Source organism: Monodelphis domestica, chromosome 7 (genome assembly GCF_027887165.1).
Source record: "Monodelphis domestica isolate mMonDom1 chromosome 7, mMonDom1.pri, whole genome shotgun sequence".
In the NCBI taxonomy this organism is placed as follows: domain Eukaryota; kingdom Metazoa; phylum Chordata; class Mammalia; order Didelphimorphia; family Didelphidae; genus Monodelphis; species Monodelphis domestica.
Genome location: NC_077233.1, coordinates 13,989,992 through 14,013,465, shown reverse-complemented (window position 1 = coordinate 14,013,465; position 23,474 = coordinate 13,989,992). Strand labels below are relative to the sequence as shown.

Sequence of the window (23,474 nt, the reverse complement as noted above, 5' to 3'; positions counted from 1 at the left end):
TTTGAAGTCATCTGTTCCTTGTCTTGCCCACCAACTGCCATCTCTTGCCATTACTGATGAGTACAAAAGTCTGTTTCCTGCCCTCATTACCTCGCTGTCTGGATGAAGGTCTAAGGGTGGGATTAAAGGGAATGGATCTGTGAGAGCCAATTTTCTTCCTACATGATTTTTTAGCTTGTTTCTTGATTTATAACCAAATGGGTAAGGTTGCCTATAAGTTTATGTTTCGCCTAAGTGGGATATAGTAGAGCTTGTCAAATTACCTAATATCAAGAGACAAAAATTTAACATGAACACAATGGAACTAATTCTACATAAAATTTCAATCAAAAGGATTTTTTTTTTAAACCCTTACCTTCCATCTTGGAGTTAATACTGTGTATTGCCCAGGGTCACCCAGCTGGGAAGTATCTGAGGCCAGATTTGAACCTAGGACCTCCCGTCTCTAGGCCTGACTCTCAATCCACTGAGCCATACAGCCGCCCCCCAAGAGGATTTTTTAAAAGGTTCAAGTTGTACAGGGAATGTGGGACAAAGGGAAAAAAAGGGTTATTTGGAGTCAGGAGTCCTAGGTTAAAATTTGGATTCTATGGCTTCTATGTGACCTTGAGCAAGTCATTTCCTCTTTTGTCTTCAGTTTCCTCCTCTGTAAAATAAGGACCAGATAGCCTCCAAGGTCCCTTCTAGCTCTATAACTCTGATCTTATTGCTTTTTTGAACTCCCGGGCTATCATCATCTTCTAGTTTAGTAAAGAATAAAGAAAATCACAGAATAAGAAAGAATCCTAGACTATGAGAAAGGAAACCTGGTTATTTAATATTTGTTTTGTCCTGAAATATTGGTTACAGTAACACTAATGTCATTACAACAATCAACTGTGCAATGCAAGACTTTAGTTCTTCTGGATCAATATAATGATCCACGTCAACAAGAAGGACTCATGATGAGACAAGCAGTCTCCCTCCAAAGAGACAGTCAGGGAAACTGAAGTGCAAATGAAAGTGGACAGTTTTTCACTTGTTTCATTTTTCTTGCTTTTCTTCCTCACAACAAATATGTTTTGCATGACTTCATACGTATAATGGGTAACATTTCTTGCTTCAGCAGTGGGTTGGGGGAGGGTAGAGGGAGAGAGAGGATTTGCTACTGAAAAGAAAAAATTTTTAAACAAAAAAGTCATCACAACATCTGAATATGTCTCTCTTCAAATACTGAAATATCTGACTATCTCCCTCCCAAAATCTGAGCTACTTATACTATGGAGCAATTATCCTAGTTTGGTTTTTTATGTTTAATAAACAAATTTTTAAAAATCCTCTAAAAAAAATCTTAAGCCTCCTTTTGTGAGCTTGCTGCCTAGGAGACGTCACCACTTTTGCCCATTGTTTCCTTGTCTATAAATAAAGGCATAAACCTCTTGGATGCCTAAATGATATTCTGCTATGGCCTCCTCCTTGCCATCTATGGAAATGACAGCTGAATCAGGCTTAAAAGCCTGAGCATGCCCAATTTCATCCTTCCAGGGTCTGTCTCATGACCTCACATCCAAAAGGCTCCTTATCACTCTCCCTGGAGGGGAGCTGAGCTTCAGATGCTCAGAGTGGGTCTCTTACCTTCATTTTCTCCAGCTCCTGCAGCCTTTCATCAAGCTGCTCCTGAAGGGCTTCCTTCTCGTTGGTTAGGAGGGTTGCTCGCTCCTTGTGGGACTTAATGATTTCTTTACACCGCTGAAGGAGGTTCTCCTGTCTCTTCACCCTCTGCTGAAGAGTCTCTAATGTTTTGGCAGCATCTCCATCTCCCTCTGCTGACACTGAAATAGAATAATCATGGAGGAGTCAATCAGTCAAGAACTCTCAGAGCCCCAGGAAGCAGGGAGTAAAATGGGAAAAAGCTAATCGTTCCTACTACAAAAGTCTCTTCAGTGTTGGGAAATATAAGTGGGAGAAGGAATGAGCACTATATAGTCCAAACTCCAAAAAGACAGGATGCAAAGAAAGCACCGTCTAATATCAAATTCTGCCACTTTGTGAGCAGATCAAGGATATAAACTACCAAATACAGATGAAATTTAAGAAAACGGAACATAACACATTTCATAACTCTGAAGAGAATCTTCCATTTGATATCAAATGTAGCTGTGTGCACTATTGAAGCACAGTATAAAAGTAATAATAACAGAGAAAGACATGGTAGAGGTCTGAGAAGCTGGTCTTCCAAAGCCCACAATACAGTAAATATGCCTTCCAGACAAGAGGATAAAGGCCTCGCTCTTACTCAAAGACCCATGACACCAACCGACTGAGCCCAAAAAGGGCTCACTCAGCAGGCTATTCTGAAGCCTTCAAAAGGAGGGCACGACTCTCAATCTCTCTTACTCTTACTGGCCGCTTAGCTTTCACCAAGAGAGAACTACCTCCATGGTCCAAGTCATTCTGCACATTCTCTTCATTGGCTTCTTTGGGGAGGCTCTCAGGCTGCTGCTGCTTCTCCTCTTGTAAGGCTGGTTTCAATAACTCCACAGTCATCTGGCCACTTTGCAATCGGTGCTTCAATAGTGAAACCTAAATAAAGTGTTCTCATTAGAAAAACCAGGGGCTTATGCAGAGGTTTTGGGTAAAACGAACACCTCCTTGCTAGGGAGAAAAAAAAAATCATATCAACAAACAAAACTTAAGGAACAACTTCTGGTATTTATGGCTAGCTAGCCAACTAGTCTTCAATGTAATGGACAACAGGACATTATATAATTGGAAAAACAATCAAGACTACATTTCTTCTTTCATTCTTCATTCAAAAATGTCATGACTGACTGAAAGTTCATATTGCTTAAGGTAAATCGAGATTTTCTCACTTTAAATTTATTTCTGCCAACAAAAATAAAGCAATATTAAAAAAAAATGTCATGATATTTACCTGAGTCTGCAGAACACTGATGTATTGGTCCTTCTCCTCTAGTGATGCATCGAACTCTTCTTGCAGATGTTTCTTGGCCTGTTGGTCCATTTGGAGCTCCTAAAGAAGAGAAGACTTTATGGATGAAATCAGGATAAAATAAAGATACAGTCCTAAACAGGAATCTAAAGATTTTCACAAATCATAAAAGATACACAAAGGTCAGTCACCAGATTAGTATTTTCCTGCAATTCGACTTCTGATTGAATTTTAATCAAGAGATTTAGGGTTCCTGAATGCCACAACCACAGAAAGCAGCCTTTGGCAGGCTGCCATCAACCTGAAGAAGTCTTCAAAGGATGGCTCCAGTGACTAGCTTCTTCTTTTTTTTTTTAATTTGGAACATTTTATTTAATTAATTTAGAAGATTTTTCCATGGTTACAAAATTCATGTTTTTTCCCTCCCCTCCCTTCACCTCCCTTCCTATAGCTGATGTGCAATTCCATCCAGTGCCCACCTTCTTGAATAATCTGTCATCAAAGGAGAAGCAAAGCTCATGACCAAAAAACAAAATGTCATGAAATGGATTTTTTTTGTACAGAAAAGATATGGAGACTGTTCACTAAGGTGTAAAGAAATTGTAATCTACATCAGAGGAGGGAGTACCTATGTGGATGAAATCATAAATATTCTGAAATAAGTTTTGAAGAAGGCATATTTAAAATTATCATGAATATAAATAACAAATAATGAACACTGAAACATCACATTAACTGTCTTCTCACACTTGGTTATATATACCCTATACATCTGAACCCCTATAGGTAATCCTACAAACCCCATTCCCCATCCCCCAAATCTTTATTCTAGTCCCCTTCAACCCTTTGACTCCAAAGTCCTAACCAAATATTGCCCACTCCTTCCACTGTGCCCTCTGGAACACCTGCTCAATGAGCAACAAACTTGGGAATATTTTTTGCTTTCCGTTGCTAATTCTTGGCTCTCCTTCTACCCCCATCACTCAATAACCTTTTCTCCATATGGACCCCAAATATCCCAAATATCATCTTCAACCCAAAGTCCGATTAGCAGTTAACTACAGACTTTTAGGCCACTCCACCTTCCTTCCTAGAGTCTGGTACATGGCTCACAATGTTTCCTCCCCGACACAACATCATTAAGTGCTCAGGTCATTAACCAGCTCACTTTCTAGGACCTATGCCTCCACCTCAGCTCAGACCCAGAAGGTCACACTTTTGATCCTGTCATAGCTCACAAGTCTATCACCTCCACGCTCAAGAACTCTGAAGCTTCCTTATCTGACCACAATCCATTAGCTTTCTAACTCTCCCTGAGCCTTCCCTTAACTCTCCATCTACATCATGATTTCTAAACCCTTAATTCTATGGTTATGTCTCACACCATCACCGCTACATTAGAAGCTTTCTCCTTTTCTCCTTCCTGTTCTTTCAATGAATCAGTTCAACTCTAGACTTTCCTTGTCTTTTGAGTGCCTGACCCCCTTATCATTTCACCAACTGGGTCTGCCAAGGATGAGTTCTGGATTATTCCCCTCATTCTCAACCCTACGCAAGTGCCACTGAACAAAGATGTGTAAAATTCTGCATCTGTTGTGATTGGGTTCACTACAAATGTAAGTGACATAACCTCAACTGGGCCCTGACTGCCTTAAACAATCCTGCTATAGCTCCCCCCTCAATTCACCATCCCTGTCTCTACAGAGGCGCTTCCCAGGCCTTTGCATCCTTTCTCACAGCTCCCATGCCTCCCCTTTCTCAAGCTCTCTATTCTTAGCTGAGAACCTTGGCTCGTATTTTACAGAAAAAATATTGAGGCCATTCACTGTGAGCTCCCTCTTCCCCATGTGATAGAACTATGTTGTCTTCTCCCACTACCTCCTCCTTCACCCCATCTCACATAAGGTGGCCTTACTCCTGACCAAAGCTAACCCCTCTGGCTACTAAAGTGCTCCTATTCCATCCAAACTCCTCCGATACACTACCCCTACTATCACTGCCATTCTATCACTTATCTTCAATCTCCCCCTGTATACTGACTCCTTTCCAACTGCCTAAAAACATACTCATATCCCCTCTGTCCTCAAAATACTTATTTCATCCTTTCCTCTCTTGCTATCACATTAAATCTTCTCTGCCCTTTGTGGATAAACTCTTTAACAACAATAATAACAACCTTACCTGCTTAGAACCTTAGAATCAATACTAAGAAACAGTTCCAAGCCAAAGAGTGTAAGGGCTAGGCAATGGGTCAAGGGACTTGCCCAGGGTCACACAGCTAGAAAGTATTTGCGGCTAAATTTGAACTCATGACCTCCCATTTCTAGGCCTGACCCTCTATTATTTACTGAGGCACCTAGCTGCCTCCTTTGTAGATAAATTCTTTGAGAAGGCTGGCTATAATAGATGCCTCCACTTTCTCTCTTCTTACTCTTGTTACAAGGAAATCACTTTAAAAGACTGATATATATTAATTTAAGGTCGCCAAGGAATTCAGCTATGTAATTCCTAAATGAAAACTCAAGTCAGCAGTTAATCTTTTATGGAGTTTAATTACAATAGGAGGAAGAAAGGAATTAGAGATAGAGAGAGAGAAAAAGGGAGAGAAGGGAATAGGGCTTAAATACCCCTTCTGTTTAGGCTGGGCCAAAAGGCCCAAGCCCTTAGATAGCTGGGGCAAAGAAAAGAGATCAGTCCCTATTACTCACGTGACCAAAATGGAGAAACAGTCTCAGAGGCCCCCACTTTCAGCTTCCTTCAGAGCAAGCTTCTCAGAGCACACACCAACCACACCGACCAACTTCTCAACAACCACCCCGAGTCTTCAGACTCCCCTATCTTTAAGGAAACCATCCAAGTTCCCTCCCCTCAGTCCTCACATCTACCAATCACCTGTCCATCCATTTCCCTGTGCCAATGGAGGCTCTAGCTTAACCCAGGACCGCCCAGAGGTCTCTGGCTTTTGCACATGTCTGTTGAAGGTCATAATTTCAAATAATTAAATCTTTGCTCCTTTGCTACAGCCCTTTCTAAATCCTGTTAACCTGAGTAGGGTAGAGATTGGAATAATTAAATTTTGATCTAGGCTGCAGCCCTTACTCAATCCTGTTAGGACTGAATAGGGTGGAGATTGATTCCAAGTATCTCCATTGTATCAATTCTAAAAACAATCATGACTCAAAGAAATTCCTGTTCTATGCTTAAGCATAGGTCAAAGTCCTTTCCATTGTTCAGCAAAAGGTTTCTGTCCTAAAGTAATCTTAAGAAGGGAAGAGAAGGAACCTCCCATGCCAATGGGGTTCCCATTCCAATAGACTATCAGTAAGAAATTTTCCAAGTATGAAATATCCCAATGGTGAAATTTCCAACATTTATAAGTCTAAGGAATTTTGAGGTTTACACTCTCTCTCCCTTTAATTCCCACAATCAAGCTTCCAACCTCATCAGTGAACTGAAACTACTCTCTCCAAAGTTACTAACTATATTCTTAATGCCAAATCCAAAGTCTCTTCCCAAACCTCATCTTCCCTGACCTCTGTCAAATCACCCTCTCCTCCTTGATCCTTCCTCCTCCCTAGGTTTTCAGGACTCTCCCCTCTCCTGGTTCTCTTCCTACATACCTGATCACTCCTACTGTTTCATTTGCTGGATCCTCTGCTAAGTCACTAACTTTGGGTATTCTATAGGACGCTATTCTGGGTTCTCTTCTCTTTCTATACTATTTTATTCAATTATCTCATTAGCTCCCACTGATTCAATTATTATTTCTGAGTCAATGATTCTCAGGTCTACTTATGCAGCCTTAAGTTCTCTGCTGACCTACAGTTTTTCATTTTTAACTGACTGTTGGACATGTCAAACTGGATCTCCAATAGGCATATTAAACTCAACATATCCAAAGTAAACTTATTTTTTTCCCAAAAACTCTGCACCTCCAGCACTGGGCTCTGGCTACCTTAGTTCTATTCCAGGGAAGACTAGCATATATCACTTCTATATCTGGTTCAAAAGATTTTGAGTTCTTTGGGAAAAGGGAGTTCTGCAAGTGTAAAATGAAGAGGGAAAGGAGACAACAGAACCTTTGGAAAATTTGTGTAAATTTGTTACTGAAATAAAATAAAGATAAAATGTTTTTAAAACTAAAGATCCCTTTAGGATTGCAAACTTATGGCACTATCATTTTGAAATCTTCTTTAAAAACGTACACATGAGGAGCAGATGTTCAGTGACTAGAGAGCCAGGCCTAGAGATAGGAGGTTCCTGGGTTCAAATCAGACCTCAGACACTTCCTATTTATGTGACGCTTGACAACCCCCACTGCCTAGCCCTTATTGCTCTTCTGCTTTCAAAGATAGGGATAAAGGTTTAAAAAAAGAAAAAAACTTCCACATTATTTTAACTAAAAACGAATCTAGGATAAAGCTATTAATCATTCTTTCAGTGATCTAAATTCCTCTAACTTTTTGTTGTTTCTATTTTGCTAGAAATGTATATATTCCAAAAAATAACATAAATTCATGAATGTAATAGAATTGGGCATTTGATACCAAACTGAAAAAAAAATCATAATCTGGAAGCACACATTTCAACAGTGAAGCTATTACCCAGAATATGTAAATGTCTGCTGTATATTACAAAGTGTGATGCTGATACTCTCCAATTTCTGGATAGGTCAATAATTTTGCACCATCCCATGAATACAAATTGTACTCTTTAATCCTAGTCAAAGCAATTTCAGAAATTCCTTCTTTTGTCAAAAAGAACATCAAGATGTGTGACACTTGAAAACAGCCCCAAGCAGCTCCCAAACTGACAGTAGGTTCACTGATACCAGCTTTAAAAAGCGCAGCACATCAATAATCATATGAAAAAATGTTCTAAATCACTCTTGATTAGAGAAATGCAAATTAAAAATAACCCTGAAGGCACCACCTCACACCTAAATGTGTATAAGTATGGCAGAAAAGGAAAGTGGTGCATGCTAGGGGGAATGTGACAAAATTGGGACACTAATGCATTGTTGGTGAAGTTGTGAACTGATCCAACCATTCTGGAGGGTAATTATGCCCAAAAAAGGCTATAAAACTGTGCATAGGTACAGTTTTATCCAGTAATGCCACTAGTGGGCATGTCTCCCAAAGAGATAATAAAAAAGGGGAAAGGACCTACTGGTACAAAAGTATTCATAGCTGCTCTTTTTTGTGGCAAAGAATTGGAAATTATGGGGATGTTCATCAACTGGGGAATGGTTGAATAAACTGTGTTACATGTTGGTGATGGAATACTACTGTGCTATAAGAAATGATAAGCAAGATAATTTCAGAAAAAGCTGGAATGATCTTTGGGAACTGATAAGCAGAAATAAGCAGAACTGGGAGATTATTGTAAACAATAACAGCAATATTAGATGATGATTATCTGTGAAAACTTGGCTGCTCTCAACAATACAATGATCTGAGTCAATCCTGAAAGATTTATGATGGGGAATGATATCTACCACCAGAGAAAGAACTGCTGATGTCATCTTTCAGATCAGTGTATCTTTGGCTTTATTTGGGGTTTTGATTATATATGAGTGTGCTCTTACAATGACCAATCTGGAAATGTGTTTTGCATGACAAGAAAAAATAATAAAATTTTGTTTAAAGCTTGGCACATTACTGTTATTCCTCAAAAGGGATAGAGAAATACATGTGGCACCTGATATAAAGCCAGATAAATTGGAATTGATCTCTCTTCCTTCATACCTAAGGGCCAATTAATTCAGTATAAACCGAGTACTGGAGCTGCAAGGCTAGACCAGAATAGACCTACAAGATCTTCGTCAGAGAAACAGGGAAGGTACAAACCAGCCGTGCCATAACTAGTCTCATAGGTCCTTCAGAGAATAAGACAATTCAGAGGCCTGTGATCTCATCAAAGGAGAAGGAATGAGCTACAGTGACAGTTCAGCAGAGGCTCATTCTGAAGCAAATCTAAGCTAGTCAGCCAATCACAGACATAGTTGTTTTCCAAGGGTCATTCATAGTGAAAAGGAAAGAGGCCAGGTCCAACTGTCACTGGTCTGCAGGGAACCAGGGACAGAATGAAGTTATAAGCCATACCAACTTCTACAGCAAGGTACTGTGTGGGTACTGCTGAATAATTATTTAGAACCAGGTAGGAAAACGATGCTTATTTTTGAAGAAGCACTGGAACTGCGGTCATAAAACAGAGTCCAAGTCATTGTTGCTCCAACACCCACTAGATTATTACATTCCATATTGAACTAGTACAAGTACAAAATAGGAACTGGAGAAATATTTGTCAAATTAACATAATCTGTACCCTGAAGAAATAATATGGATAGATGGTAATATCCATGATATGAAACTAGGTTAGATACTTAACTGGCTGTCTGGAAGTAACTCAGTTCCCTTTTGTGAAGGGAAGGCAAAGTCAGCCTTCCTTCACTGGGCCAGTGCACACAAGCCTTTGCAGACTATTTGTATAAAAAGTATCTTTGTTTATTGAGAAACCAAGGGTAGAATATGAGGATTAAAACACAAGGATGCCCTAGTTCTACATCCTAATACTCCAACCCTTCAATCTACTTCCATTTCACAATGGACTCTTCAGGTCTTCCGGCTACTCTATCCCTTTCTAACTCTAGCTAATTTCCTACCAAACCTTTCTAATCTACCTGACTACAATCCTCAGTTGGTGGTTTAGTGATTTATCTCAGAAGTTGTCTCCAAATTTACTAAGAATGAACCCAAGATGCCCTTCAATTGGGGAATGGCTGAACACATTGTGGTATCTGTTGGTGATGGAGTACTATTGTGCTCAAAGGAATAATAAAGTGGAGGAGTTCCATGGAGACTGGAACAACCTCCAGGAAGTGATGCAGAGTGAGAGGAGCAGAACCAGGAGAACGTTGTACAGAGATTGATACACTGTGGTACAAGCGAATGTAATGAACTTCTCCATTAGTGGCGATGCAATGATCCTGAACAACTCGGAGGGATTTATAAGAACACTATCCACATTCAAAGGAAAAACTGTGGGAGCAGAAACACAGAAGAAAAACAACGGCTTGATCACATGGGTGAAGGGGGATATGGCTGGGGATGTAGACTCTAAATGAACATCCTAATGCAAACATCAACAACATGGAAATAGGTTCTGATTAAGGACACATGTAAAACCCAGGGGAATTGCGCATTGGCTACAGGAAGGAGTGGGGGGAGAGGAAGGAGGGAAAGAATATGATTTTTGTAACCAAGGAATAATGTTCTAAATTGACAAAATAAAATTTTCAAAAAAAAAAAGAATGAACCCAAAATGGCTGAGTTCACTCAGAACTGAGTATGGCTGCTATGAGGTAAAACCTCAGGGCCCCACAAGCAGGATCTCCAGGTAAACCTTCTCTCAGACAGTGTTGGTAAAAACAACAGGTATAGAAAAATCTTCTATAAGGTGTTCTCTCCAATGAAAAAGAAACCTCCAAAAGCAGTTTACAGTTTCCTTCTCCCACAAAAGGTAAAGGTAGGAAAAACTTAGAATAGAGCAGCAGCCTTCCTCTCCCACCTCAGAACAGGAAGTGGCAGTTGCTTACTCAAACACCTTCCTCCGGCTTCCAGGATTCTTGGAATGAGCTCATGCTAGTAACTCTAGAGACAGCATCCAATATTCTTAGACTTAACCTTATCGAAGTTTATCTTTCTATAATCCCATTCCTATAACCCCAAAGATATAAAAGAAAAGGGAAATGGAACTATTTGTACAAATGTTTCTAGCAGCTCTTTTAGTGATGGCAAAGAATTAGAAACTGAGGGGATGTCCATCAATTGGGGAATGGTCAAACAAGCTATGGCTTATTACTATGACTGAATGCTACTCTGCTATAAGAAACACAGAAGGACATTATAGACAATAACAACAATACTGTGCAATGATCAACTGTGAAAGACCACTCAGATCAAGCTTGAGACAATGCAGAGGATCCCATGATGAAAAATGTCTCCAACTCCAAAGAGAAAACCGATAAACACCGAATACAAATTGAAGCAGACTTTTTTCCTTTAATCTTTTTCATTTTAGTGTTTGTCTGTGTTTTCTTTTGCAACATGGCAAATACAAAAAGATGTTTGGCATGACTTTACATTTATAATTAATATCAAATTGCTTGTCTTCTCAAAGAGGGTGGGGAGAAAGAATTTAGAACTCAAAAATTTTTAAATGCTACTAAAAAATTTTACATGTAGTTGGATAATATTTAATACAATAAAAAATATTGTTAAAAAATTAATACCAAACACTTATCTAGTGACCCCAAAAAAATCACCTAATCTCTCTGGGCCTATTGTTTTTCATTTGTAAAAGGATAATGTTTAGGCTACCCACCGTGCAGGCTGTTGTGAGGCCAGATACATTATAAACTATATTAGAGTAGGTTATTACTATTATCCGTTCATTTTAATAACACTGAACCTTCCATCGAGAATCTGGGGCAACTTTTTTCAAAAAGAGAAAAAAGTAGTTTTCAGGAAATGTTCTGTAGCCAAGGGGGTTTATCAGGAAAGGTAAGGAATATGCACATAAAACCACATCAGTACTAACATTCATTCTGATCTGATACTACAAATATTTTAATAATTCTTTTCAAAACTACTATTACTAAAATTACTAAATTACTAAAACTTACCTCTCTTAATTCTCCAATTCTCCTAAGAGCTTTATCTTGACTCTGGCTCAAAAGACCCTTTAAAAAAAAATAGTTCAAAAATTGGCACGGTATATCAGTGTAAAGCAACTCAACTCACAAATATCATTCACACACAACAGATCCACTTAACTACTCCCTAAATAATACAAAAAGTCATGATGTGATCAATCTGAAAATCAGTTTCATGTTAAACCAAACTCCAAAATAAATTTCTTCTTCCACTTGACACAGTCCAACCCACTTCTGATGTTTCATGACTTATTTCACCAAATACTCTGAAATGAATTTTTAAATGTATAAAACTTTTGACTTTTTTATGCTAATTTTTATTCATAATAATAATAATAACAAAAGTCAGACTGAAATAAAAATGAATATGCTACAAAAAGGAAGCAATGTAAGAAGAAAACAGATTATTACTCTCAAGACCTTTTTTGAAATAAGACTTCCATTAATATTTTGACAATTAATTATAGCTGCATTTTTTATGTTTATGAAACAATTTTTTAAAACTTAATCATATTTATGCACTTATTTTCTTTTCACAATAACTTAAAATACAGTTCCAGAGAAAATATTGCAAATACAACCAATTTTTTGCTTCCTGTCAAAATGCCTTCCTCAGTTGCTGAAATCAAAACATCTCAGGGGCATATGACATCAGGAAAATACCTACTATGAAAAAAAGACAACACTTAAGAGGGCTACCCCAAGATCAGGCATCAGCTTTTTCTGAAAGGAGCTTAATCTGACTGAAACAAAAAGGAATGCTGAAAAAGGCATTTGAAGTGAGCCCTCGATGTATGCATTAAATGTTAATTCACATAAATGAGAAAAGGACTGTTTTTACCAAAATGTACCCAAACAACTTTTCAAGAAAAAAATCTCTTTCGTTCAACTGTACACACTTCTTTGGATCTGTGATCTCCTAAATGCAAATATTCCCTCCTACAGTGCAGACTATAGCCCATTGTTTGGTGCCTCATAGACCAGGATAGTCCTGCTACCTGTAAGGACCAACCATGTGACCTTGAATAAGGTACATAACCTACATGAGCCCTTTTCCTAATCTATATAATCAGAGAAACCGATTAGACGGTCTCTGAGGTGTCATCCCTTTTTGGACAGATGACCTTATGACCCTTTGTCTTTCCTCTGTGTCCTCCTATAAATTCTTCCTTCCCATCCCATGGTGGATGGGGGTGGGGAGTGGGAAGGAGACAGGGAGAACCTTTGGGACTAAATGAAGGCTTTCTTCTATACCTCCTGACATTATATGGATATCGATGGAGCTCAAGAGATAGCTATTGGCCATCCCTACATCAATACATAACCAGCTAAATCTCTATAATCACTTAAAAGTAAAACATTTTTAGCTCAAGAAAAATCTAGCTCAAGTTAAACTTCTTTTGCTTTCAAGAATAAATCTCTAGGGGGCAGATGGGCAGCTCAGTGGATGGAGAGCCTAGAGACAGGAGGACCCAGGTTTAAATTTGGCCTCAGATGCTTCCTAGCTGTGTGACCCTGGGCAAGTCCCTTGACCCCCATTGCCTAGCCCTTACCACTCTTCTGCCTCAGAACCAATACACAGTATTGATTCCAAGATGGAAGGTAAGGGTTAAAAAAAAAAAGAAGAAATCTCTAACTTCCTAATAGCACCCCAAAATAGCATCTTATTCACCCTAATTGTTTATAGTCTAGGTCCTTAAGCTCCTAGGTATGGCAGGAAAACTGGAACAGAAGGGAAACCACCTGGGATCCCTGCTGTGGGTCTGTCACATCCCATATTTCCACCCCGATCCTGTCTCAGCAGAAGCACTGCTGCTCAGACATAATGACTTTTCTCCAAACACACAAGGTCAGTTTCACAAGCAGAAACACCCCACTCCCCCCCACCCCCGGAAACAGTCATTAAATGAAGAACGAATAGAAATGGAGGAAGGCCTAGGACTGTACCTGGGGTTGGAGGGTTCACTTCATATTGGGGGGGGGGGGGCATTAAAATCTAGAAGGTAAATGTCTCTGTAAGCTAAATATTCCCTCAGAGCTGCTGAGTGGTAAAAAAAAAAAACCTAAGAAATGGAAGGTGATTCTCCTCTGTCCTGACATTATATGAGCAATCCACGGGGAGACGCTCCCCAAGCTCCAAATCCCATTCAGGTTAGCGAATGTGAGTCCCTCAGGAGGCAAAACCCAAACCCACTTTCTTCAATTTAGGTCTCTGAAAAGTGAGCCTTTGCTTTTGCTTTTTTAAGCAACAAAAGTTGGAGCTTTAGGTGGAGTTTATGTACATAAAAATAAAATAATCCCTAGATTATCTCATTTATCAACCATAAAATTCTATGACTATAGTATAGTTAAGAAATAACTTACCTGTAGCTTCTTCTTTTCTCTCTGGACAGATTGATAGGCAGTAACAAGCTAAAATAAGCAAACAAAGAGTCTGTTACCTGCCCAAAAATGAGGTTTTCTTAAATAAAGGATACTAACTATTCTAAAAAGTAATTTTTAAATGGTCTAAGTTGAGACAGGAACAGGCCTGGAGTCAGGAAAAGCTGGTTCCAAATCTGGCCTCTGACATTTCCTAGCTGTGTGACCCTGGGCGAGTCACTTACATCCAATGGCCTAACCCTTACTGCTGGGTTGTCTTAGAAATGACACTAAGACAGAAGGTAACCGTTTTCAAAACTATTCCAAGCAATGCAGTGATCCTGAACAACCCAGCGGGATTTGGAAGAACACTATCCACAGAGGAAAAACTGTTGGAGTAGAAACACAGAAGAAAAAAAACTGCTTGACTACATGGGTCAAAGGGATATGACTGGGGATGTGGACTCTGAATGATCTCGCTGGTGCAACACCAACAACACGGAAATAGGTTCTGATCAAGGACACGTAATACCCAATGAAATTGCGCATTGACTACAGGAAGGGCGGGGGAGGGGAGGGAGGGAAAGAATGTGATTCTTGTAACCAAGGAATAATGTTCTAAATTGACTAAATAAAAATTTTTAAAAACGATTCCAAGCTGATCAAAAGTGATATACATATTAAAGAAAGCTTGTTTCTAGCAGGCCCAGGCATATATTGTCAAACACTAAGCTGAACAGGTAGAGCATTAGAAAAGGTCTCATTTGTCGAGTGGGATTCAGGGCTAGCCCCTCTGAAGGAGAGGGCCAGCTCCAGGTGATCTCTTTCAGTACTATGAGCCATGACCAACCTTCTGCTGAATGCTCAGGGACTCCGGCTTGCAGCTAAGACTTGATAACCACATTGCACTTCCATCAACCCAACACTGAACGTTCATGAAGCACACATAGCAGGCACTGTGCTAAGCAATATAGTTAAAAAGCAGCAGGACAGCCCCCCCCCCCCCCCCCAAGGAGCTCTCACACCAAATATACAAGACCAGTAAGAAGTACCTCACAGAGGGCGGGCTGAGAGGAATTGGGGAAGGCAGACATGAGGAAGGAAGCGCACAGGAGACCCAAGTAAGGACAATTCCCAGAGCCCAGAATCAGAGCGTCTAGTGTGGCAAGGAGGAAGGGGTAAGAAGGCTGGAAAGGTCAGAGGGGAAAGTCATGATGGTCTTAGAAAGTTAAACAAAGGATTTCCTATCTGATCCAGGAAAAGAAAGGAGCCACGGAGTTTATGAAGTAAAGCAGAGGCACAGCTAGGAAGTGATCAGCCCTGGGCTTTAGGAAAATCACTTTAGTGATCAAATGGAGGGTGGGCTGGAGAAGGGAGACATCAGACCCCCCAGCAGCTCCGGCAAAAGTCCAAGCACAGGGTGATAAGGGCCGGACCAGAGCGGGGGCAGTGTCGGAGGCCAGAAGGAAATCATTCGAGAGATACTACAGTGGTTTAATTGGCCTGACATGGCCACAGCTTGGATGTGAGGGAAGGGAAGTCCATGAGGATTCCGAGGTGGGGAGCGTGGGGGCCTGGGAGAGTGTGTTGGCCTCTACAGTAATAGGGAAAGTAGGAAGGGGAGGGTTTAGGAGGAAAGAGAATGAGTTCCGTAAGAGGTCTACTGGACATCCAGTTCAAGACTTCTGAAAGGCAGATGGAGAGTGAGACTGCAGGTCAGCAGAGGCTGAGGCAGGAACCATCCCAGAAATGGCCATTAAATCAATGGGAGCTAACGAAGGCACAAAGTGAAGCAATCTAGAGGGAGAAGAGAAGGCCCAGGTCAGAGCTCCAGACAGACCTCCACTAAGAAGGCCGGATGAGGCAAAGGAGACAGAGGAAGACACAGACGGGTGGGCAGAGAGACAGAGGGGTGTGCGAAAAACCCAGAGAAAAGCGAGTTTCAAGGAGTATGAAGATTGACCAAAGGCTGGGAGTAGCTCCTCTGGGGCATACCATGAATTAGGAACTGAGAAATCAACAGTAACTTTGCAGAGAGCAGCTTCAGTGGAATGTTATGATTAGAAGCCAAACCATAAGGGGGAAGGAAGACAGTAAGAGGAGAAAAAGTGGAGGCCCCAGTTTTGAGAGCTTTTTGATGAAGTTTAGCCACAATGAGCCAAAGAGATCTCAAATGATAGCAGAGATGGAAGGATAGGAGGTCCAGGCATGTAGGCAAACAGACAAGGACAATATGAAAGTAAGGAATAGAGTAAGGATGACAGAGAAGGCTAAGAGTTTGTGAGGTAATTCTTTGGCCCACAAAGTTATCTGGTCCTTTCATCTAGAGGGGTGAGAAGGCTCCAGAGAGGCAAACTGAGGCTTGAAGAAGTTGATTCAATTTCTCTTGGCTTTTAGGGTTTTAGGAAAACTTCCACTCTTTTTCAAAAATTCTCCACTAGATGGCAGGAGAGTCAGAGGGCCAAACAAAGGAAGGGATGCAGGAAGTAAATACAGATGAACTTCCAGGTACCATATAAATGTGCCTAGAGCCAAGACCTTCCCTCATGCCTCCAACAACCAGAGAAGAATTCTTTCTTGGACAAACTGTTACCCATGAGAGGAACCCCGTCTCTCTTTATGATCCCACTGTCCTGCCCTTGAGAATCTAGAGTAACAAGAGAAGGGAGAGAGCTTTGAGCTGGGAAGCAAACTTCCTAAGTGATAAGGACAGTAAGGCTCTCCTCCAACCCTTCCAGCCACTTGACTATATCTGAAAGCTTCTACACAGAAGTCCCCAGAAACAGGTCCAGTTCGGGGAGGTGTAACAAACTAAAGATAGGGGAGAGATGATCGCTGGGTGGCTGACATGATAGGTGGTCAGCAAAGAAGATGAGAGGCTATAGCTGCCTAAGACTTTTTCCCTTGGAGACTAGAAAGGACATGTCTATTCTATTTAACTAAGAGACTCTGTTTCAACGGGTTTTTTTAAAAACATAAACTTAATTGAGACCTATAGAAACTCAAGCTTTGATTGGGGTGAGGGAGAGGGAGAAAGATGTACATTTGGGTATGAGGTACCAAGGGGGCGGTAGTTCTGGGTGAGGTCCTTGGGAAGCAAGGATAGAGGATACAAAAGGTGAAATGGGAGAGGATGAAAAGACACTTTACCATAAACTTCCCAAGTTCACCCAGGGCCCTAATCAGTTAGTTTAAACTTCAATGAAAATGCTCTTCCTATCCTCTTTAAGCCATTGCCACAAAAGGCTGATACCAAGTATGCCACAGGCATATGAAACTGGATCAAGACAACAGACTTATTAAGCACCTACTACAAATAAAGCATTTTGCTTGGTGCTGGAAAGAGAAAGAAAAACAAAAGTTCACATCCTCAAGAAGCTCACATTCTCTTTGAAACCACAGCAGTTTCTACAGCTTAACTCAAACCAATGTTAGAAAAACCAAGAACATTCACCTACCTCTGAATATTTTCCTCGGTAACTGTTTAAGCCTCGCTCCATCCTACGCAGTCGCTGAAAGAGCTGCTCTTTACTGAGACTGTCTGTATTTCCCAAGGCCTCCTCAGCCTCACTTTCAACATCAGATGGGGGATCAAATGTAGAAGAGTCAAAATCAAGTCGATTCAGTGATTCTCTCGAAGAACTTCGTACCAGAGATTCTTTTGAAGAAGAACGGAACAGGGTTTCCTTTATTGGACTGCGAAATAAAGACTCCATCGATGGAACCCGGAGCTGGAGCTTCTGTGCAAAAGACTGCATATCACCTGACTGCAGGGTCAAAATACAATTTTTTACATGTACACATCCATTTTTATTCACTTATAAGACTGTAAACTCCAGAATCTACTAATATTCTTCATACTTCACGAAATATACTGTTTCTAAACAATGAGAGGCAGTGTATGTAATCAAATGAACACTGGACTCCAAGTCTTAAGACCCGAGTTCTTGTCCTGACTACCCTATACTAACTTTGGGACATTAACAACTTACTTAACCTCCATGAGCTTCTGTTTTGTCATCTTGTAAAAAAAGGGGGAATAACACTTGCCTCACAGTTACTACAGCCAGGGATATTATATAAATGAAAGTATTTGTAAACCATTAAACAAATGACTAAGCTGGAATTGTTCAATAAATAAATCAGCAACAAAGCTGACCTGTTTTCCAAGGCAATGCTTTCTCCCCACTTTACCATGTGGTCTATTGGCTCTAATTATAAACTCAAGCAAAGAGTGCTGGAATTTAAGAGATGAAATGTCTTGGTTACACTATCTAAAAGTTTTAAAATTAGAATAAACTGGGGCAGCTAGGTGGTTCAGTGGATTGAGAGCCACACCTGGAGATGGATGGAAGGTCCCAGATTCAAATCTGACCTCAGACATTTCCTAGCTGTGTGACCTGGGCAAGTCACTTAACCCCAACTGCCTAGTCCTTGCTGCTCCTCTGCCTTGGAACTGATACGTACTATAAATACTAAGACAAAAAATAAGTTGGGGGGTTTTTAAATACATTAGTCCCAGGCCAATGAATTAAATTTCAAATCAAACCATGAAAAGCTGTGAACATGCATGGCTCCCTATCCTGAATGCAGAGAAGGGGGTGATGGAACTGACAAGAACAGTAGGGGGGGGTGTCAAACAAATATTAAGGTTATAGAGTATTGTGGCCAAGTAGAGAAAGCACTGAACAAGGTGTGAGAAAGCTCAAGGCTTCAAGTCTGTGTCTCCCTCACCCCAACTCTGACCCTCTCGGAGTCTCTGCTTCCTCATCAAACTAGAAGACCCAATGGAACCTAGTGGTCACTTCTCAATAGCCTCTATTGGCAGAGTGATAAATTCATACTACCGTAAATGCTAAGTTTGGGAGCTAAGCTGCTTTTACAAAAAAGAAAGGAACATTAAAGAGTCTACATTAAGCAAATGGCTACTGTAAATATAAAAATGTGCCACAACAGCCAACAAGAAAAATAAACTCTCTTAAGAATCATTTTGGAAGAAACAATCCAAAATGGCTCCATTAGAATAAGGGTAGACTCACTGGCCAGGATTCTGGCCTTGGCCTCAGCAGCAGCTGCCCCCCAAAGGCTATCTCATCCAACTAAATGGGAGTTCCCTTGGATATCCTCCTTGAGAAGCAGACAGTCAGGCTTGGTGGAGATCAGAGAAGATATACCTTAAAGTCAGCTGGTGCCAGCATTAGAATACAAGCCTTCTAGTTAAACAGAAGAAGAAATATGGCAAATGAGAATGTTGCTCTTGCCAGGGGAAGGAAATATTGTGTAGCCATAGGAAGCTCTTTATTTGGATGAAAAGTAAATTTAACCACGCTGCTGACTATAACTGATAGAAGGAAGAAACTAATAATATTTTGCCTTATTTTCTGTGTTTTGGTCTTAATAGGAAAATCACAATTTTCAGCCTAATCAATTAATTGACTACATTCAAAGAGAAAAGATCCTGGAATTTGGAAGACCAGTTAATAATGTCTCAGCAATGCATTAAGGTATTCAAAGTACTCAATCCTGAAAAAACTTCAAGATTTTATTATAATGCTCCTGATTCTGATCATGAAATTTTCTCCTGCTTTGCAAAGACTGAATTAAGTTTATATATTGAGGTTCAAAAGCCAGCCTAAACAAATTATTTTTAAAAATCTGAGTTTTTCCAAGTTCTATATATAATATTAACTCCAGCAATCAGAAGCTCTTAAAAATCAATCATTCTACTATTGTGCTCAAAGGAATAATAAAGTGGAGGAATTCCATGGAGACTGGAACAACGATTCTTGTAACCAAGGAATAATGTTCTAAATTGACTAAATAAATTTCTAAAAAAAAAAAGAAAGAAAGAACATACCATTCTGAAAAGCCAATCTTTAAAAAAAAAAACACTCAAGCCCCTGAAGTGTCCAATTTTTTGCTGTAATTTGTTTTTATTTTAACCACTTTTATGGAAACTTTTTCATCCACATTTCCCTCTACCTTTAAAAGCTGCTGAAACAGCACTTCTCTAGTAGCAAGTAATGTCGACAAAACAGATCCCATCTCCTGGGGAATGGTTAATAAGTTGTTGAACAGGAATGTAATACAATATTATTGTGTTATAAGAAATGATCAACATGAAAAACAAAAACATGGGGCAACAGAAATGAACAGATGCAAAATTAAATCAAGAGAATCAGGAAAATCATATACAAAATAAGTAAAACCCCATAAATAAGACTGGCTTTAAAGAAGAGATGGAAAGATCTCTTCCTTGCCCCCAGTCAAGCTTTACAGTTACTGGCTATTTTGGCTGATCTTTGTTTTCCCCTGTTTTATTCTTTGTTAACAAGGAGTAGCTCTCTGTAAGGAGTAAAAGTATATTGAGAAATGTAGCTGAAACAAAAACTAAGGAGATCAATGAAAAAAGGCTTTCTGGTTTGTCTGTTTTTTCCAAAAAAGTTCCTGAACACAATTTAGCCTTTTTCTACCACTTTCAGGGCTATCATCCCTGCATTAGGCTCTCCATGGCTGTTTGCCCCTTCCATGAATTCTCCAAGACTCCCAGACTTTTAAAGTTGGGCCTTGTGGGTAGTTTTTCAGTTTCATCTCTTGCTGACTGCTGTCATTTGTCAACATTATTTCTGCCTGCCTATAGAAGCCTGACTCTATTCTCATTTGGTGGCTTTTAATCTAATATACTGTGGCCAGGGTGGGCACAGTGAGAGTCTTACAGGCATTGAGTGAAGGGATACTCCTAAGGGATATTCCTATCAACAAAATATATGAGTTTATTATTCAGGAAACAGCTGGTTTCCAGGGAGCTGAGTTTTTGGAAAACTGGTTTTATTTACAACACAGAAACCATCTCTGTTCACCACAATTAAAACTCTCTTCAATAACCACAATATTGCTGATTAGCACTACCATGTATTCACTTAGGGCTAATTATTGTTCAAAATCTTTTTAATCTAATTGTTCAAGTTCTTTTCTATCTACTATGTCATTTTATCCACAGGATCATCAACCATTAAATGTCGACTACCTACTAAGCATTGGACAAACTGTATGAGGTAGTCCATTTTCTTTTATCTAAGTGGACTCAAGTAAATAATTTAATTAATTATTTAATTAAGTTTTTATTAATTAATTAATTGCTTGATTGATTAATAAAATTAATTAATTTTAATTAATAAGATAAAATTTTAAAATGTTCTTCTAAATTACTGACACAATTCCCCTCAAAAACCACAAGTCCATATTAGAGTGAATATACTGCTTCTTTCCTCATTATATATGACGGGGGAAATAACCACAGCCAGAGAAATTATCACCCAAAAAAACAGTCAACAACAATTTGTGCTTTTTGGAAGGAAAGAAACATCATAAATCAGAATATTACAGAAGAGTAGCTTCTGGTCAAGTTGGTAGAGCAGAATAAAGGAAAAAAGCTCAATGAGTTCAAAGTGGCTAAAGTAAAATTCTAATTTTTTTTTAACAAGATGAAAGAAAGAATCAGTCCTTTTGATATTCTTTTGTAAAATATATCATCCCTAAAATAGCTTTTTTAAAGAAACCATGATCAAAATTAGAAGGAAAACAACAAACTGGGGGAAAAACTTTTACAACAAAACTCTCTGACAAAGATTTAAGTTCCCAAATATATAAGGAACTAAGTCAAATTTACAAAAAATCAAGTCATTCCCCAATCAACAAAATGGTCAAAGGATGGTCAAAGGATATGAATAGGCAGTTCTCAGATGAAGAAATCAAAACTACCAATGAGCACATGAAAAGTGTTCTAAATTTGAGAAATGCAAATAAAAACAACTCTGAGGAACCATCTTAGACTTAGCAGATTGGCCAATATGGCAGCAAAGGAAAATGATAAATGTTGGAGGGAATATGGCAAAATAGGGACACTAATGGATTGCTGGTGGAGTTGTGAATTGGTCCAACCATTCTGGAGGGCAATTTGGAGCTTTGCTCAAAGGGCTTTATGAGACTTCCTGCCCTTTGATCCACCGCTAGGTTTATACCTCAAAGAGATAATAAGGAAAAAGACTTGTACAAAAATATTTATAGCTGCACTCTTTGTGGTGGCAAAAAAATGAAAAATGAGGGGGTGTCCATCGATTGGGGAATGGCTGAACAAATTGTGATATATGTTGGTGATGGAATACTATTGTGCTGAAAGGAATGATGAACTGGAGGGATTCCATGTGAACTGGGACAACCTCCAAGAAGTGATGCAGAGTGAAAGGAGCAGAACCAGGAGAACACTGTCCACTGAGACTGGTACACTGTGGTACAATCGAATGTAATGGACTTCTCTACTAGCAGCAATGCAATGATCCAGGATAATTCTGAGGGACATAGGAGAAAGAATGTATCCACATTCAGAGGAAGAACTGTGGGAGCAGAAATGCAAAAGAAAAACATAGGATTGATCACATAGTTCTATGGGGATATGACTAGGATTTTGATGTGAAAAGATCACTCTACTGCAAATATGAATAACATGGAAATAGATTTTGAACAATGATACATGTCTAATCCAGTGGAACTGCTTGTCAACTCCAGGAGGGTGGAAGGAAGAGAGGAGCAAAAGGACATGAATCATGTAATGATGGAAAAATATTCTAAATAAATAAATTGTTGGAATCATGTTCTTCTTAAATCTGTCTCTAAAAAACATGCTAATATTTCTCTGTCCCTACCAAAATCCTACTCAATGCCACATCAGTTGAGGCTACAGATCCTCACAATCACAGATGACTGGACCTTTTACTTTTGTGTCCATCAATGATCCAGAAATCTAACACAGTATGTATGGAGTCAAATATCTGATTGTCTTTTTTCTCTACCAAGTTTACCTCAGGAAAAAAAATATTTACAGTGCTATCCTTCTGCATGCTACAGTTTAAAAGGCAGAGTAGGGGGGGCGGAGTCAAGATGGCAGCTTAGCAAGCAGCAAAAGTTCAGACCTTGTGGAAGACCCTTCCTTACCGATACAGACTGAATGCTCCTAGGGCACCGAAATTCAATCTGAACAACAGGACAGAAGTGGGGAACCCTCCTTCTGGACTAAAATCAAAAGGTACGCCCCCCCCCCAAAAGCCGGAATCCGAGAATACTCAGGGCTAAGGGGAAGGCAGAGCGAAGGTCCCAGGACCCCTCCCCCACAACCCAGAGGGCTGAGCCCCCAGCAGCAGCGGGAACCTCTGAGCGGGCAAAGGTGCTGGTTTGCAGGGTCTACCTTGGGAGCAGAGGGGCGCCGGGCTAGGAGCATCCAGCTTGGGCAGCGGGGAGGAAGCCAGGGAGAAATGGCTGTGGCTGGGTCCCTCCATTGGGCTCCAGTCTCACCCTTGCCTCCGGCACATCCAGACCAATCCAGTTGAACTAATCCCATCAGAACTCCTCAGAGTTTAGGGAGGTGGGCAAAGGCACTTGGAACAGCGGAGAAGCAGCTGAAGAGAACTG

At 39.9% G+C, this 23,474-nt stretch overlaps 1 protein-coding gene across 6 annotated transcripts in view; it reads right to left on the bottom strand.

The window, feature by feature from the left end:
- GOLGA4 (golgin A4) overlaps positions 1-23,474 on the bottom strand; it is a 105,145-nt gene that overhangs the window by 58,397 nt on the left and 23,274 nt on the right. For 4 of the 6 annotated variants that reach the window (XM_056804257.1, XM_056804259.1, XM_056804255.1 and 1 more), the window contains 6 exons: positions 17,468-17,776; positions 14,013-14,060; positions 11,619-11,675; positions 2,915-3,013; positions 2,415-2,562; positions 1,615-1,811 (listed from right to left, as the gene is read on the bottom strand). In XM_056804257.1, coding sequence (XP_056660235.1) covers positions 1,615-1,811; positions 2,415-2,562; positions 2,915-3,013; positions 11,619-11,675; positions 14,013-14,060; positions 17,468-17,776 — 858 coding nt within the window. The remainder of the gene's footprint in view (positions 1-1,614; positions 1,812-2,414; positions 2,563-2,914; positions 3,014-11,618; positions 11,676-14,012; positions 14,061-17,467; positions 17,777-23,474) is intronic. The other 2 variants (XM_056804258.1, XM_056804260.1) reach the window with 1 other exon arrangement.